The sequence below is a fragment of the Nannobrachium achirus genome (genome assembly GCF_963921795.1).
Source record: "Nannobrachium achirus genome assembly, chromosome: 10".
NCBI lineage: Eukaryota > Metazoa > Chordata > Actinopteri > Myctophiformes > Myctophidae > Nannobrachium > Nannobrachium achirus.
The window spans coordinates 66,804,021-66,823,621 of NC_137819.1; the positions used below are offsets into that span (position 1 = coordinate 66,804,021).

Here is a 19,601-nt window from a genome sequence, read left to right on the forward strand (position 1 = left end):
TTCTTTCTGTGTTGGACTATGGAGATGTCATCTATGGAAAGGCTACTCCTTCTGTCCTCAAGCCCCTTGACACTCTATCATTCCACCATCATATCGTTGAACTCACCATCATATCGTTGAACTCACCATCATATCGTTGAACTCACCATCATATCGTTGAACTCACCATCATATCGTTGAACTCACAACTCACCATCATATCATTGAACTCACCATCATATCGTTGAACTCACCATCATATCGTTGAACTCACCATCATATCGTTGAACTCACCATCATATCGTTGAACTCACCATCATATTGTTGAACTCACCATCATATCGTTGAACTCACCATCATATCGTTGAACTCACCATCATATCGTTGAACTCACCATCATATCGTTGAACTCACCATCATATCGTTGAACTCACCATCATATCGTTGAACTCACCATCATATCGTTGAACTCACCATCATATCGTTGAACTCACCATCATATCGTTGAACTCACCATCATATCGTTGAACTCACCATCATATCGTTGAACTCACCATCATATCGTTGAACTCACCATCATATCGTTGAACTCACCATCATATCGTTGAACTCACCATCATATCGTTGAACTCACCATCATATCGTTGAACTCACCATCATATCGTTGAACTCACCATCATATCGTTGAACTCACCATCATATCGTTGAACTCACCATCATATCGTTGAACTCACCATCATATCGTTGAACTCACCATCATATCGTTGAACTCACCATCATATCGTTGAACTCACCATCATATCGTTGAACTCACCATCATATCGTTGAACTCACCATCATATCGTTGAACTCACCATCATATCGTTGAACTCACCATCATATCGTTGAACTCACCATCATATCGTTGAACTCACCATCATATCGTTGAACTCACCATCATATCGTTGAACTCACCATCATATCGTTGAACTCACCATCATATCGTTGAACTCACCATCATATCGTTGAACTCACCATCATATCGTTGAACTCACCATCATATCGTTGAACTCACCATCATATCGTTGAACTCACCATCATATCGTTGAACTCACCATCATATCGTTGAACTCACCATCATATCGTTGAACTCACCATCATATCGTTGAACTCACCATCATATCGTTGAACTCACCATCATATCGTTGAACTCACCATCATATCGTTGAACTCACCATCATATCGTTGAACTCACCATCATATCGTTGAACTCACCATCATATCGTTGAACTCACCATCATATCGTTGAACTCACCATCATATCGTTGAACTCACCATCATATCGTTGAACTCACCATCATATCGTTGAACTCACCATCATATCGTTGAACTCACCATCATATCGTTGAACTCACCATCATATCGTTGAACTCACCATCATATCGTTGAACTCACCATCATATCGTTGAACTCACCATCATATCGTTGAACTCACCATCATATCGTTGAACTCACCATCATATCGTTGAACTCACCATCATATCGTTGAACTCACCATCATATCGTTGAACTCACCATCATATCGTTGAACTCACCATCATATCGTTGAACTCACCATCACATCGTTGAACTCACCATCACATCGTTGAACTCACCATCACATCGTTGAACTCACCATCATATCGTTGAACTCACCATCATATCGTTGAACTCACCATCACATCGTTGAACTCACCATCACATCGTTGAACTCACCATCATATCGTTGAACTCACCATCATATCGTTGAACTCACCATCATATCGTTGAACTCACCATCATATCGTTGAACTCACCATCATATCGTTGAACTCACCATCACATCGTTGAACTCACCATCATATCGTTGAACTCACCATCATATCGTTGAACTCACCATCATATCGTTGAACTCACCATCATATCGTTGAACTCACCATCATATCGTTGAACTCACCATCATATCGTTGAACTCACCATCACATCGTTGAACTCACCATCATATCGTTGAACTCACCATCACATCGTTGAACTCACCATCATATCGTTGAACTCACCATCATATCGTTGAACTCACCATCATATCGTTGAACTCACCATCACATCGTTGAACTCACCATCATATCGTTGTCTCCACGGCATTACCAGGCTAAGAAAATGTAAATCCATCTCAGGGAAAGTAAACATGCAGACTTTAGCGATGGTAGCGTTACATTGAAACAGGTGACCTATGGAATAACGTTACCCCAGGAGGAGCTGTTGCCTAGTACACATGGTAACAATTCTGTGTGATACAGTTGACATGCATCTTCTACTGCTCAATGAGTACACAATGCATGCTGCTTAGATGTAATATATATATATATATATATATATATATATATATATATATATATATATATATGAAAAATAAATACTTAATATTAATAATAATAATCGAATATATTCGATATTCGAGACCATTTCTAAGACCAATATTCATCTCTCAGGAATATTGGCAACTCTAGTACATATACAGTACATATACAGTATGCCACAATACTATTGAGACCCTATGGTATTTAAAGGTCCGCTGTCAGCCCCAAAATTATAATAGCATGATACAGTAGGTCATGTGGTCTCTCTCCAGTGTGCATCCTCAAACAGTCTGAAACTATCTCAGTGTAATCTGCCCAACAACAGCTGACCAGTACAGTAAATAGTCATACAGTCAGGCTATACAGACAATTAATTTGATTGGCTTATAATTGCGCATCCCCACAATGACATCATAAAAATATTAATTTGTTTTTTAAGATGATTCTTAAAGTGACAGTAACCCTTTAGGTGACAGGCCCCCTTTAAACAAAACAAATGACACTGTGACCCAGTGTGATAGCACCAACGGAAGTAATTAATTACAAGTAATTACGACGGTAAAACATAGCTAATTGAGGGTGGGGTTTCTGGTTCCAGGTGCAGCATGCTTTCGTCTGCTCACCTTCAGCCAATGGGAGAAGAGGACAGGTGCTGAGGACTCTGCTCATTCAACCAATGGGAGAAGAGGACGGGTACTGAGGTCTGCTCATTCAACCAATGGGAGAAGAGGACAGGTGCTGAGGACTCTGCTCATTCAACCAATGGGAGAAGAGGGTGGGAGCTGAGGACTGGTCGGCACCAGTGGAAGAAGTACGCTCCCTTTATCAGTCACTGTGTTGTGCTGTAAGACACATCCTCCTGGTTGTATTTTGGTTGTGTTGTGTTTCCTTGCAGTAAGACACATCCCCCCGGCTGTATTTTGGTTTTGTTCCACTGTTTATGTTGACATTCATCCCTTGGAGGGAGGTTTTTGTCAGGGGGATCTCAGCCAGAGCTCTTAATAGCTCCTTTTGAACTTCAAAGAGGTTGTGCACTGAGGTAATTGATTGGGCCATACAAGTATCAAGTGTTCGTTAGTGATCTCTCTAATCAATGAAAGCATCAAAGACCTGTTTGATGCCTGTCATAGAGGGGAGGGGGAGGGGGGAAATGTATACACACAACTTGCCACAGACTTTTGATCAATGTTTTCCAGTTTATCTCTCCTATGGCACCAACATACTGAATGGAATTGTGGACAGAATCTTTATTCAACAACAACAAAATATTCTTAAGTCTTGGATCTGAGGGGTCTGAGTTGTAGTCCCTCAATGAGGGACTACAACTCATCAAATGGTGGTTCTGTGGCTCAAATGATAAATAATTAATGGACCTTTGATACGAAAAGCATTTTGAAAAGCACTGCTTTACTCTGCTGCTTGTCCTGTGTCCTCCAGGATGGGGCTTTACTCTGCTGCTTGTCCTGTCTCCTCCAGGATGGGGCTGTGGGTGTGAGGATCCACCAGGCGCTGCGGGGTCTCGGCGAGCAGCTGTTCTGGGGTCTCCCGGCCCCCCCAGGGCGCTGTGGGGTCTCAGTGAGGAGGTGTTCTGGGGTCCCCCGGCCCCCCCAGCCAGGGGGGATGCAGCAGCATGAGCCTGCTGGACCTCCTCCCCATGGTGCTTCTCCTGCAGAGCCTGGTTCTGATGGCCCTGTGCTTCCCCTCCGCCTCCATGTGCCCCAAGGGCTGCCTGTGCCAGCGGGCCGACCCCGTGCACCTGCACGGCCTCAACGTCACCTGCACCCAGTCCCGCCTCAAGGAGGTACCCGCATGTTACTGTTGTTACTATACTGTGGTCTCCTGTTGACTTTGTCCTCAAAGGTACCTGGTTTGGTTTTGCCAGAGGTTCTGTTTTTTACTACACGCCTTTGTTTTTTCAAAGAGCGAAGTTTAGGCTAAAACATGCCTCTGGAGGCCTCCCATTGTGTCATAAGATTGGTTGAAATAAATCAAATATTTCTGTGGGGGAGGCTAAATAATCGGGGGGCGTTCCTAATGTAGGTACCTTTAGGGTTCTATGGAAACCAGTTTGGCAAGTGGGACAAAGTCAACAGGATACCACTGTAGTTCACCTGTACCCAGGAGTTACCCGCATGTACATGTTACTATAGTTCACCTGTACCCTGGATGTACCCACATGTTGTTACTATACTGTACCCAGGTTCATGTTGTGTTTTGATTGAGTGATTATTTTATTAGACAACAATGGAGGACAGTACAAGTATAGTCAATACACTAAGGAATGTGGTCACAGACAGAAAAGTGACGAATAGGTCTCACGCCGGACCTCCGGTCCACTACAGGGCGAGACAAACAATGTGAGCGTAGCTTCATCAGCGGTTGTCTTTGCCTTGGTCTTCTGCCTTTCTCAGTTGCACAGTAAATGTGTTCAGAGTTATACTGTGTAATATTTATTCTCTGGTAAATGCAAATTAGCTCTCATGACTTGCTCCAGCAGAGTGCGCAAGGACTACTTTCAGTGCTGTCTGTTTCTGGTCGACTGTACAAAGGCAGGGCCTTTAGCCAATGAGGGAGCAGCATTCTTGGTGACATCACCACCTACAAGTGCTACTGGATATAAATAACAACAGAGGGCAGTTCTAGTTATTACTTGGCAAGCAGAGCGCGCAAGTACTGTAATCGGTTTGGGATGTATCAGGGCATTAACTAAAAAGTCGACAAGTCGACTCAGTCGACTTCCTTACACAGGTCGACTCTCACCAGAGAAAGTCAAAAGTCGAAGTTGAAAAAAAAACCTTTGCATTGTGAAAATAGCAGATCTACATGCTCACAGCGCCTCGCGTTGCGAGGCATTGTGAGCATGTATATCTGCTATTTTTACAATTTCTGCCTCTAATATTTGACAATTTGTACAATGTTTAATTTGTCATTTTAGAGGTATTAAAAAGTCCTTAAATTGTCACTTTAGAAATGTGCAGATACCCTCTATACACTTAAACTTTATGTTGGTTTGTTTACTGTTGAGTGAGAAAACAATGTTTCACATTAAGTTAATCATCTGGGGACCCCCCAAAATAATTGGGGGGGTCATGTATGATGTGATGTCATCAAACGATAAAGTCGACTCCATATTTTTTTACAGTCTATGGCATTGTGTTTTTGTAATGTATGTTTACTTGTGTGTATATGTATTGTATGTAATGTTTTCTTATGTGTATGAAATGAATTGCTTCATCTCAAGGGGGCGGGGCTAGTATCCTCTCGGTAAATGGGGACCTATAACTCCGCCCCCAGGTTCCCCCGGACCTCCCGGTGGACACGGTGCTGCTGCGTCTGGACCACAACCAGATCCACGCGGTTCCGGACCGGACCTTCCACGGCCTGCGGCTGCTGAGGGAGCTCAACCTGTCCTACAACGCTGTGGAGACGCTGGGAGAGGGCGCCTTCAGTGGCGTGGAGGGCACACTGCAGGTAGCAGCAGGACGCCACCTAGTGTTCACATTTATCCTTCAATTATTAATCTTATATTAGTTATTTTATGCATAGTGTTGTTCCCTCCTCTGCGTCGCTTGGCAATGCGTTGAGATTAGATCAGTGGAGTTAAGTATAACTAGAAAAGAAAATTTCTAAGACATTTTAAGTGTGCCTGCAGCTCGCTAAGTCTGTGCAACCTTGTGTAGCGGTTGGTGTTAGCATTAGCGTTATTAACATTAGCATTTTTTTGCATAAACGTTAACATTATTGTTCTTCATATGACACCACCCACATGTCTGTACGACAAACGGTTCACGAGAAAACGGGTCACTTCCTGTTTGGTGAGGGGCACTTCCTGTTTGGCGACATAGGCCCCAATTAAGTTTAAGGACTCTTAATCTTGTCATTTGACGCAACCCGCGTGTCTGTATGACAAACGGTTCACGAGATCAAGGGTCACTTCCTGTTTGGTGAGGGGCACTTCCTGTTTGGCGAAATAGGCCCCAATTAAGGTCATGGACGATTAATGAATTAAAGCTGCAAGCAGCGATGACCGGGCCCTCGCAGCTCTACCCACGTCACAAGGCCAGCAGCCAATCAGAAACCAAACAGGAAGTCAGCCATTTCGACTAATTAGTGGCGTTTTGGCGCATTTTTGGCCGTTCACGGGTCGCACTTTAACGACAGTTTTGTGAGAAAAAAAAAAGTTTTTTGATTTTTTGAGGAAAAAAAAATTGAGAAAAAAAAATTTGAGAAAAAAAAATTTTAGAAAAAAAAATTGAGAAAAAAAAAATAGAGAAAAAAAAATTTTTGAGAAAAAAAAAGTTTTTTGAGAAAAAAAAGTTTTTTGAGAAAAAAAACATTTTTTTGAGGAAAAAAAAATTTTGAGAAAAAAAATTTGAGAAAAAAAAAATTGAGAAAAAAAAATTTTGAGAAAAAAAAATTTTGAGAAAAAAAAATTTTGAGAAAAAAAAAATTTGAGAAAAAAAATTTGAGAAAAAAAAATTTGAGAAAAAAAAATTTTGAGAAAAAAAAAATTTTGAGAAAAAAAAAATTTGAGAAAAAAAAATTTGAGAAAAAAAAAAAAATATGACACCAGCCGCGAGTCTGTACGACAAACGGTTCATGAGTTATAGAGGCACTTCCTGTTACAGAGGGGGCGGGGCTTAATCAATTACAGCTCATCCCTATTGGCCGGAAAAAGACCAAAGTTGTGTGTGCATTTTAAAGTTTAAATCACGTTGCTAGGCAAAAGTATGGCAGAGTTATGTGGCGCCAAAGTTTCTGGGTTTTTTTCGGAGTCCCCCATTCTAAGTCAATGGGGTTTTTGGGCGTCGTTTTTTGCGAATTACATCGCAATCGTATCGCGGATCGGAAAGAAAAGTAATAGCACACCATTCCCGGCCGAGCCGCACGTTTTGATGTGTATATTGCGGGGGTGGCGTAAATCGTGCGGCAGTTATTACGTGCCGAAATTTCCCCCATTCTAAGTGAATGGGGTTTTTTGGCGTCGTTTTTTGCGAATTACGTCGCAATGGTAACGCGGATCGGAAAGAAAAGTAATAGCACCCCATTCCCGGCCGAGCCGCACGTTTTGATGTATATATTGCGGGGGTGGTGTAAATCGTGCGGCAGTTATTACGCGCCGAAATTTGCCAGAACATGACTGACTTAAGTATGGCGGATTACAATAAGTGTTTTGCCATTGCATTGCATGGCAGGCACACTTAACTAAGTACATTTACTCAAGTACTCTACTTGAGTAATGTTTTGAGGTATTTGTACTTTACTTGAGTATTTCCAATTTCCAAAACTTCTACTCCACATCCAAATTTAGTACTTTTACTCCACTACAATTATTGGAAAACTTTAGTTACTAGTCACTTTGCAGATATAAATTATTATTATTAGGCTATAAAACATACATTAGCACTTTAGCCCTGTTTTATTCCTAGGTTATTTGAAAATACACAATCACAACATGTCGCATCGCATAGCTTGTAGATCTGCTATTTTCAAACGTTTTGCACTTTTAGTTTTGGTACTGTTGGTACATTTTGAGTGTCCTGAATAGGGATGGAGCTTGTACATTTTTATTGATAATGAGCATTGATAATTCTGCTTATTGAGCCAGGCTTTTATCAGCCCACTGTTGAGAGTTTTCTACTTTGTGGAAAGACGTGAGACGACACATTCTGAACAGAACTGTTTTGGCCTGTTGTGGCTGACCACCATCTATGAAGATGACAATTGACAAAAGTAACAAATATTACCTTTAAACATCATTAAAACAATCATTCATTAGTGTGCAATAAGTGTTAAATAGCTTTATATTATGAATAGTACTGTAATAGTTTCTTAAGATGGCCTCTTCTCTAGATTGTTTAAACATGACATCATGGGCTGCTATGCTGGATAACAAGCTTGACTAGAAAAGAACATTTCTAAGAAATTTTAAGTGTGCCTGCAGCTCGCTAAGTATGTGCAACCTTGTGTAGCGGTTGGTGTTAGCATTAGCGTTACATTTTTTAACATTAGCATTTTTTGCATAAGCTTTAACATTATGGTTCTTCATATGACACCACCCACATGTCTGTACGACAAACAGATCACAAGATAAAGGGTCACTTCCTGTTTGGTGAGGGGCACTTCCTGTTTGGCGAAATAGGCCCCAATTAAGGTTAATGACTCTTAATCAAGTCATTTGATGACACCCACGCGTCTGTACGACAAACAATTCATGAGATATAGGGTGACTTCCTGTTTGGTGAGGGGCACTTCCTGTTTGGCAAAATAGGCCCCAATTAAGGTTAAGGACTCTTAATCAAGTCATTTCACACCACCCGCGCGTCTGCACGACAAACGGTTCACGAGATAAAGGTTCACTTCCTGTTTGGTAAGGGGCACTTCCTGTTTGGCGAAATAGTAGTCAGGTTCGCTATGTTAATAAAGGTTTATTCGTTGGATTTTTTTGGAGATTTGTAAAACTATACATTTTTGGAATCTTCAGAGCATGGGGAATCCAAAAATCTTTGTTTGCATTTGCACAGACACCTGCAAAGCCTCCATTTTGGACTTTCAAAATGGCCGACATAAAATACACAATTTGTGCTATCTTGGCTTCTAGACAACCTAGAAACGTAATTAAACATGCTAATCCTATGTTTTCTGGGTCAAGGAATCGAATGAATGAATGATGGATGTAAAATGTTCTGGACCCCCACCCCCTTTCTGGGGGTTATCTATTTTGGGACCTCCCAGAACAGTACGCTAGCCAGTTAATGTCCGATTCTCATAATATTATAGTTGTTTTGTAGGTTTTAAAACATCCCGAGTTCATTTATTAGACTTTTAAAGCAGCCAGAATAACCTTTCTGACTTTTGGTTGGGGTCTTTCCTCACCTGGGACCCCCTAGACAGACCCCTGTCTAGGGGTTTGTCTCAGTAATCGCTCTGCTACTGCTCCAGAATAATGTTAAATTAGATCATAATTGAAGCATAAAAGTTGTTGTAGCTGGGCTTTGAAAACAAAAATGAGTAGTAGCAAATACCAGGGGTCTTCCACAGGGGGTCCGTGACCCCTGCTGGGTCCTCAGTGTTACTACAGGGGGCCCGCCAATCTTGATGGGATCTTTTTTTTTCACATTTGAAACTGAAACTTTGAATGTTTTTATGTATCCTGGGTTCATTGCGGCCATAGGTCGCAGTTTGCAACCTATAGGTCACAGTTTACTATCAGAACCGTCACATCTTGACCGTATAATCTGTCTGTCTGGACAGGTAACGCTTTTTTGTTGATTGACTCTCACACTCTGGCATCCCGCTCTGACATCACTGTGATGTCAGGGGAACCAATTCCCCTTTATGCCCATATATGGAGATCCCTGTGATGCCAAGGGAACCATAAAAGGACAGCTAGGTAGTCATCCGGCAACAGCTCACAGCTGTGAAGCCGGGAGGAGTTCAGATTGACAATCAGGTTCACAGGAGGGGAGGGTGCGAGCAAAGTGTGGTAGAACAGGGGAATTTGACATAATGAAAGTATTGCAACTTCTCACTTGTGCAGACAAACATGTCCATTTATTGCACTGCACTCACACTGACAACACAACACACACACATACACACCTCTTTGTTACTGTCACCCCAAAACATCACCCTATCCTCTTAAAGAGCCCATGGTTAATTATGCCCAAAAATATTCACTACAATGCAGTCATTTCAGACATGCAGGATCTATTGTGTTCATCATTGTCATCTTCAATGTCCAACCTAATAGTGTTGACACAGTCTCCACCATGGAGTGAAAGGCAGGTTACTTGAGCAGCTGCACCGTCCCTTGCAGCCATATTTGATGAGCTCAAGTACTGCCTTTGGAGCAGGGAGGGCAAGACACCTGACTGGAAAATACCCTCCACTCTCTGAATTCCATCTATTTTCTTCGATTGGTGGAAGCTCAGGGCAATTTGTCAGGTATGATTTATCCTGCATTGTGACGTAGTTGGCACGGATGTGGTAGCAGTGCAGCACGAGTTGGAGGTAGCATCTCACCCTCAGTTCTTTGACAGAAATAGTTCCCATCTGAGTTATCGCAGGGTTGTTGGACCTTTTGAACTGTAAACATGGCATGCAAAATGCTCCAATGACTGCAATGTTGATGGAAGCTCACCAATAATAAGCTCAGGAGGAATGGAACCCTTTAAGGTCCTTGAAGTGGTTAATGACTTGGTCATCATCACCAGGCTTCAAGTAGGCATTGACCCATGTCTTTTTGGAGATTCCAACAAAATTCTCTTCCCCAGCCAGCACCAGAAAAATCATGTAGGCCAAGGAACCCTTGACATTTGTGACATCCAATAACTTGAACTTGCTTGAATATGTTTGTGCACTTCCACAAAATCATGTCCCTTGATGAAGGTATATCGTATTATGATGCCTACTTTGTCATACCTGACAAATTGTCCCAAGCTTCGATCAATCCAAGAAAATAGATGGCATTTAGACAGTGGAGGGAATGTTCCAGTCAGGTGTCTTGCCCTCCCTGCTCCAAAGGCAGTACTTGAGCCCATCAAATTTGGCTGCAAAGCAGGTTGCACTCCTACCTGCAAATGCTATGGTGGAGACTGTCAACACATATGTCTTGCAAATTAGGGAGGACATGTACAGTACTATTTTAGTTAATCTCTTTGGGCATAATTGACCATGAGCTCTTTAAGAGGATAGGGTGAGGGTTTTGGGGTGACGATTAACACATCTGCCGCCTTACACGTTTATAAACGTTCTATTTTGCCCAGCTATCTACCGCCTTACACGTTACTGTACGTTCTACCGTTTTTGGCCACTGGGGGGCACTGTTCACTAATATATGAGACAGCAATGTGTTCACAGCTCTTTGGGCAGCCTGTGATGCTGATAAAAAATTATAAAAATGTTATTCATGTAATCAGCTTTCTGCACACCTTCTTCAAGATGGCTGCCAAAATGGCCACCATCCACATGCTGTAATTGTTTGTGTGTGTTAATCTAAAAATAGATTTTTCTTGGGGTTGATTATATTTTTCTGCCAACTGCAAGGGGGCAATGGACATCTTCTGAGAGCTTATTTTTTTTCAAAAAATGTTTAATTTTTTTTTTTTTTTCATTTTAATTTTTTGTAAAAAGCCGGGCAGTACTAAGATAGATTTTTTTTTAACCCTTGGCAGGCATTGTGTTAACAAAGAGGTGTGTTTGTGTGTGTGCGTGTGCGTGTGCGTGCACGTGCGCGTGCGCGTGCGTGTGTGTGTGTGCGTGCGCGCGCGTGCGTGTGTGTGTGTGTGTGTGTGTGTGTGTGTGTTTTGTCAGTGTGAGTGCAGTGCAATAAATGGACACGTTAGTCTGCACAACCAAAGTGAGAAGTTGCAATACTTTAATCCCTGCAGTAACACCTGTCAACCATAACTGTCTAACACAAAAATTGTATAAATAATACTGAGAATACTAATAAATCATCGAAGTACAATACATAAACCCAGGATACATAAAAACATACATAAAAAAGAAAATCCTTTCCCATTAAGATTTGGTGCCCCCTGTAGTAACTATGAGGACCCCCCAAGGGTCCCGGACCCCCTGAGGAAGACCTCTGGTATTTTGCTTACTCATTTTTGTTTTCAGACCCCAGCTACAACAACTTTTATGCTTCAATTATGATCTAATTTAACACTGTTCTGGAGCAGGAGCAGAGCGATTACTGTGATAGGCTCATGGGTCTGTCTAGGGGGTCCCAGGTGAGGAAAGACCCCAACCAAAAGTCAGAACGGTTATTCTGGCTGCTTTTAAAGTCTAATGAATCAACTCAGGATGTTTTAAAACCTACAAAACTCTAATATTATGAAAAAGACATTAACTGGCTAGCGTACTGTTCTGGGAGGTCCCAAAATAGATAACCCCAAGAAAGGGGGTGGGGGTCCGGAACATTTTACACCCATCATTTACTCAGTCGATTCCTTGACCCAGAAAACATAGGATTGGCATGTTTAATTAAGTTTCTAGGTTGTCTAGAAGCCAAGATAGCACAAATTATGCATTTTATGTCGGCCATTTTGAACGTCCAAAATGGCGGCTTTGCAGGTGTCTGTGCAAATGCAAACAAAGATTTTTGGATTCACCATGGTCTGAAGATTCCAGAAATGTATAGTTTTACTAATCTCCAAAGAAATCCAACAAAAATACATAGTGGACCTGACTATAGGCCCTAATTAAGGTTAAGGACTCTTATTCTTGTCATTTGACGCAACCCGCGCATCTGTACGACAAATGGTTCACGAGATCAAGGGTCACTTCCTGTTTGGTGAGGGGCACTTCCTGTTTGGCGAAATAGGCCCCAGTTAAGGTTAAGGACTCTTAATCAAGTCATTTGATGCCATCTACGTGTCTGTACGAGAAACGGTTCACGAGGTAAAGGGTCACTTCCTGTTTGGTGAGGGGCACTTCCTGTTTGGCGAAATAGGCCCCAATTAAGGTCATGGACGATTAATGAATTAAAGCTGCAAGCAGCGATGACCGGGCCCTCACAGCTCTACCCACGTCACAAGGCCAGCAGCCAATCAGAAACCAAACAGGAAGTCAGCCATTTCGACTAATTAGTGGCGTTTTGGCACATTTTTGGGCGTTATCACGGGTCGCACTTTAACGACAGTTTTTTGAGAAAAAATTGTTTTGTGAGAAAAAAAAAAGTTTTTTGAGAAAAAAAAATTGAGAGAAAAAAAAAATTTTTGAGAAAAAAAACATTTTTGAGAAAAAAAAAATTTTTGAGAAAAAAAACATTTTTGAGAAAAAAAAAATTGAGAAAAAAAAATTGAGAAAAAAAAAAAATTTTTAGAAAAAAAAAATTTTTTTAGAAAAAAAAAATTTTGAGAAAAAAAAAAATTTGAGAAAAAAAAAATGTATGACACGTAATAACTGCCGCAAGATTTACGCCACCCCCGCAATATATACATCAAAATGTGCGGCTAGGGAATGGTGTGCTATTACTTTCCTTTCCGATCCGCGTTGCCATGGCAACGTAATTCGTAAAAAACTACGCTCAAAAAACCCCATTGACTTTGAATGGGGGACTCCGAAAAAAAAAAAAACAGAAACTTTGTGGCCACATAACCCTGCCATACTTTTGCCTAGCAACGTGATTTAAACTTTAAAATGCACACACAACTTTGGTCTTTTTCCGGCCAATAGGGATGAGTTGTAATTGATTAAGCCCCGCCCCCTATGTAACAGGAAGTGCCCTTCGCCAAACAGGAAGTGCCTCTACATCTCATGAACCGTTTGTCGTACAGATGCGTGGATGGTTTCATATGACTTGATTAAGAGTCCTTGACCTTAATTGGGGCCTATTTCGCCAAACAGGAAGTGCCCCTCACCAAACAGGAAGTGACCCTTTACCTCGTGAACCGTTTGTCGTACAGATGCGTGGATGGCATCAAATGACTTGATTAAGAGTCCTTAACCTTAATTGGGGCCTATATCGCCAACCAGGAAGTGCCCCTCACCAAACAGGAAGTGACCCTTGATCTCGTGAACCGTTTGTCGTACAGATGCGCGGGTTGCGTCAAATGACAAGATTAAGAGTCCTTAACCTTAATTAGGGCCTATTTCGCCAAACAGGAAGTGTCCCTTACCAAACAGGAAGTGACCCTTTATCTCGTGAACCGTTTGTCGTACAGACGCGTAGATGGCATCAAATGACTTGATTAAGAGTCCTTAACCTTAATTGGGGCCTATTTCGCCAAACAGGAAGTGACCCTCACCAAACAGGAAGTGACCCTAGATCTCGTGAACCGTTTGTCGTACGGACACGTGGGTTGCGTCAAATGACAAAATTAAGAGTACTTAACCTTAATTGGGGCCTATTTCACCAAACAGGAAGTGCCCCTCACCAAACAGGAAGTGACCCTTGATCTCGTGAACCGTTTGTCGTACAGACGCGCGGGTTGCATCAAATGACAAGATTAAGAGTCCTTAACCTTAATTGGGGCCTATTTCGCCAAACAGGAAGTGCCCCTCACCAAACAGGAAGTGACCCTTTTTCTTGTGAACCGTTTGTCGTACATACGCGTGGGTGGCGTTAAATGACTTGATTAAGAATCCTTAACCTTAATTGGGGCCTATTTCGCCAAACAGGAAGTGCCCCTCACCAAACAGGAAGTGACCCTTTATCTCGTAAACCGTTTGTCGTATAGAAACGTGGGTGGAGCTATATGACTTGATTAAGAGTCCTTAACCTTAATTGTGGCCTATTTTGCCAAACAGGAACTGCCCCTCTCCAAACAGGAAGTGACCGTTTATCTTGTGCACCGTTTGTCGTGCAGACATGTGGGTGTATGAAGAACCATAATGTTAAAGCTTATGCAAAAAATGCTAATGTTAAAAAATGAACGCTAATGCTAACACCAACCGCTACACAAGGTTGAACAGACTTAGCGAGCTGCAGGCACACTTAAAATTTCTTAGAAATTTTCTTTTCTAGTCAATACATCTGTTATGGAGTTTGTAGCGGAGCCTTGTTTCCAGCTCCATCACTATAGTCCTGAAGCCCCGCCCTCTGTGTCCCGGTGCAGGTTCTGTCCTGTCCCTCAACCATCACCTCATTATGTCTCTGTGTGCACTGTTGTGGAAGTTAAAGTTACATGTAACTGAGTTACGTTACTAAGTTACATTTTGCTGTAAGTCGCTGGTAACTGAGTTACATTCATATTTCTGTAACTCGTCAAGTAACTGAGATACTTTTTGGGTCATTTTTGGCTCAAGTTACAAGTTACAAGAAGTTACAAGAAAAAGATTGACGATCAAATGTCGAGATCATTAAGTGTGCCTGCCATGCAATGCAATGGCAAAACACTTATTGTCATTGTCATTGCCATACTTAAGTCGGTCGGTCTGTCTGTCGGTCGGTAATGTTCTTGCAAATTTCTGCACGTAATAACTGCCGCACAATTTACGGCACCCACGCAATATATACATCAAAACGTGCGGCTCGGCCGGGAATAGGTTGCTATTACTTTTCTTTCCGATCCGCGTTACCATGGCGACGTAATTCGCAAAAATATTTTTTTTTTCTCAAAACATTTTTTTTTTCTCAAAATTTTTTTTCTCAAAAATGTTTTTTTTCTCAAAAAAAATTTTTTTGCTCTCAATTTTTTTTTCTCAAAAAACTTTTTTTGTCTCAAAAAACTTTTTTTCTCAAAAAACTTTTTTTCTCAAAAATTTGTTTTTCTCAAAACTTTTTTTTTTTCTCCAAAAAATTTTTTTTCTCAAAAAGTTTTTTTTCTCAAAAATTTTTTTTTTCTCAAAAAAATTTTTTTTTCTCAATTTTTTTTTTTTTTTCTCTCAAAACAATTTTTTCTCAAAAAACTGTCGTTAAAGTGCGACCCGTGATAACGGCCAAAAATGTGCCAAAACGCCACTAATTAGTCGAAATGGCTGACTTCCGGTTTCTGATTGGCTGCTGGCCTTGTGACGTGGGTAGAGCTGCGAGGGCCCGGTCATCGCTGCTTGCAGCTTTAATTCATTAATCGTCCATGACCTTAATTGGGGCCTATTTCGCCAAACAGGAAGTGCCCCTCACCAAACAGGAAGTGACCCTTTACCTCGTGAACCGTTTGTCGTACAGACGCGTAGATGGCATCAAATGACTTGATTAAGAGTCCTTAACCTTGGGGCCTATTTCGCCAAACAGGAAGTGCCCCTCACCAAACAGGAAGTGACCCTTGATCTCGTGAACCATTTGTCGTACAGATGCGCGGGTTGCGTCAAATGACAAGAATAAGAGTCCTTAACCTTAATTAGGGCCTATTTCGCCAAACAGGAAGTGCCCCTTACCAAACAGGAAGTGACCCTTTATCTCGTGAACCGTTTGTCGTGCAGACGTGCGGGTGGTGTGAAATGACTTGATTAAGAGTCCTTAACCTTAATTGGGGCCTATTTCGCCAAACAGGAAGTGCCCCTCACCAAACAGGAAGTGACCCTTTATCTCGTGATCTGTTTGTCGTACAGACATGTGGGTGGTGTCATATGAAGAACCATAATGTTAAAGCTTATGCAAAAAATGCTAATGTTAAAAAATGTAACGCTAATGCTAACACCAACCACTACACAAGGTTGCACAGACTTAGCGAGCTGCAGGCACACTTAAAATTTCTTGGAAATTTTCTTTTCTAGTATATATTTGTTTTTACTTTATTTTAGGAACACAGATGTTTACTAAAGAAAATGTCAACCTTTTTGAAATAAAACATAAAACTCAGTTGAGAGGCATATTTTGTCTGGCATGTGACTTTTTTTTGTAGGATATTAGATTTTGTTTCACGTACACCAAATGTACATTCTCAATTTAACGCTGAAAAAAAAGTAACTTGAAGTAACTCAGTTACTTTTTCTATGTAACTTGAAACTTTATAAGTTATATTTCTCCAGGGGTATAACTTTAAGTTACTGCCATGGTGAGTTACTTGTAACTGTGCAAGTTACGCTTTCAAAGTAACTTCCCCAACACTGTGTGTGTCCCGGTGCAGGTACTGGACCTGTCCCACAACCGCATCACGTCGGTGCACCGCGACGCCTTCTCGCGGCTCAAGGCGCGCGTGGTGGTGTCCGACAACCCCTGGCACTGTGACTGCACGCTGCAGCAGGCGCTGGGCGGCGCCATGGCGCACAGCGGCCACCAGGAGGCCACGGCCGCGCACAGCGTGCTCTGCCGCAGCTCCTCCATGCCCGGAGACCAGGAGGGCCGGCCCTTCCTACAGGTGATCGCTAGCATTGTTTGTCGTGATAATAAACACTCAAGATAATCGTTATCATCGTTTATAGTGATAAAAAACACTCACGATAATCGCTAGCAACGTTTATCGTGATTAAAAAAGACTCACGATAATCGCTAGCATCGTTTATAGTGATAAAAAACACTCACGATAATCGCTAGCAACGTTTATAGTGATTAAAAAACACTCACGATAATCGCTAGCATCGTTTATAGTGATAAAAAACACTCACGATAATCGCTAGCAACGTTTATCGTGATAAAAAACACTCACGATAATCGCTAGCAACGTTTATCGTGATTAAAAAACACTCGTGATCATCGTATCGTGGAGATTTCATGTATCGTGAAATGTTCCTTAGTACACTTTTATTTGCAGAGCCAGATATCCGGTACCATTTAAACCCTCTATAATTGGTACCATTTAAACCCTCTATAATTGGTACCATTTAAACCCTCTATAATTGGTAAATAACATACTTGATACAGTATTTTTTTCACTCTCGACCAAATCTCTTTCCCCAAATCTCTTTTGGCAAATGTTCCGGATGTCGGGGATATTTCATCGCGATATTAATAATAATAATTCGTGATTTTTTCTGTCACAATAAAGCTGGTTGCACACTGCACTGCACTGCGCTTTTTCATTGCGTTTTGGAAATCCGAAATCCGGGGGCCAGGGAGAGAGAGAGGAAAGAGAGAGAGAGCAAGGGACTCAGTGCTGAGAGTTGCGGAAATCGGAAACATATCAACCCTGGTCCGAAAATAATTACGAAACGGGCAGCAGTGTGCAAACGTGATTGACATAAGGTGATGTAGATTTTTTATTTATTTACGGGCTCCGAAATTCGGAGCCCGAAAAACATATTAGTGTGCAACGTCCTTAAAGGAAAATTCCAGAATAAAACATATTAATCCTTAATCAGCCTTTTATCACGTCTGTACATACCTGGTATGATGGATTTTTATCATAGTCCTTCCAGTTTTTACTTCTCCTGGACTCCTCAGATCTCTCTCCCACAGCCAAAACGGCGGTAAATTGTGGTCCTCCAAAAGCGCTAATTTTCACCGCTGCAAAGTTACTTTTTTCTTCATAAATCTGCTAATTTATAGTTCCAAGAGAGCCAGTAATCCACTGTTTATCGCGGGTTGAGGGAAATGGCCGTTGTTGACATGATCCCAATAGTACTCACAGAAGAAGAATGAAGTCTCGCGTCTCGCGTGATTACCGCGTTTCCTTTAGCTTTTTCTTTAGCGCAAAAGAAAGCTTTCTCCTGGAGTTATTACAGCCAGTATGTACACAACAAGGCATCGTGGTATATATATAAAAAATAAGAAAGCAGAAGAATATAATCTAGTTAGTCTATTGATCGCTAGAATCTAGTAATATGACTGAGAAGGATTCATAACAAAGCATTTTAACGGACAATACATGACCACAGAAACGTGTCTTTCATGAGGTACTTTTTACCTAACGTTTATTTGGTGAGGCATTACAGAATGTCTTGAGGAAAATACAATTATTTTGTGATTATATTGTAGCCTACATTGTTTACAAATAATAATACACGTCAAAGTTATTTTATAAGTAATTCCATAAATAAATAATAAATAAAATCGAAGAAATGTATTGAGGAAAAAATAAAATAAATAAAGGTAATAGAATTACCTTATGACTACAGGAAGTCCGTTAAAATGCTTTGTTATGAATCCTTCTCAGTCATATTACTAGATTCTAGCGATCAATAGACTAACTAGATTATATTCTTCTGCTTTCTTATTTTTTATATATATACCACGATGCCTTGTTGTGTACATACTGGCTGTAATAACTCCAGGAGAAAGCTTTCTTTTGCGCTAAAGAAAAAGCTAAAGGAAACGCGGTAATCACGCGAGACGCGAGACTTCATTCTTCTTCTGTGAGTACTATTGGGATCATGTCAACAACGGCCATTTCCCTCAACCCGCGATAAAACAGTGGATTACTGGCTCTCTTGGAACTATAAATAGCAGATTTATGAAGAAAAAAGTAACTTTGCAGCGGTGAAAATTAGCGCTTTTGGAGGACCACAATTTACCGCCGTTTTGGCTGTGGGAGAGAGATCTGAGGAGTCCAGGAGAAGTAAAAACTGGAAGGATTATGATAAAAATCCATCATACCAGGTATGTACAGACGTGATAAAAGGCTGATTAAGGATTAATATGTTTTATTCTGGAATTTTCCTTTAACCGTGACATTGTGCTCCCATCCCATCCCCCAGACGGACACAGACCTGTGCAACCTGGCCCGCCGCACCACGGACTACGCCATGCTGGTCACCATGTTCCTGTGGTTCTCCATGGTCATCTCCTACGTGGTCTTCTACGTCCGGCAGAACCAGGAGGACGCCAGGAGGCACCTGGAGTACCTGAAGAGTCTGCCCAGTAGCAAGGCCAAGAAAGCTGAGGAGAGTGATGACATCTGTACCGTGGTTTAATGATGTCACTGTGATGATATCTGT

At 41.4% G+C, this 19,601-nt stretch overlaps 1 protein-coding gene across 1 annotated transcript; it reads left to right on the forward strand.

The window, feature by feature from the left end:
• Positions 1-3,963: 3,963 nt before the first annotated feature.
• On the forward strand, positions 3,964-19,577 carry lrrc3b (leucine rich repeat containing 3B; the record flags this gene model as incomplete). The annotated part of the gene is made up of 4 exons (XM_080734508.1): positions 3,964-4,134; positions 5,628-5,804; positions 16,856-17,086; positions 19,362-19,577. The coding sequence occupies 4 exons, from the start codon at positions 3,964-3,966 to the stop codon at positions 19,575-19,577; spliced, it is 795 nt and encodes a 264-aa protein (XP_080590634.1).
• Positions 19,578-19,601: the final 24 nt, after the last annotated feature.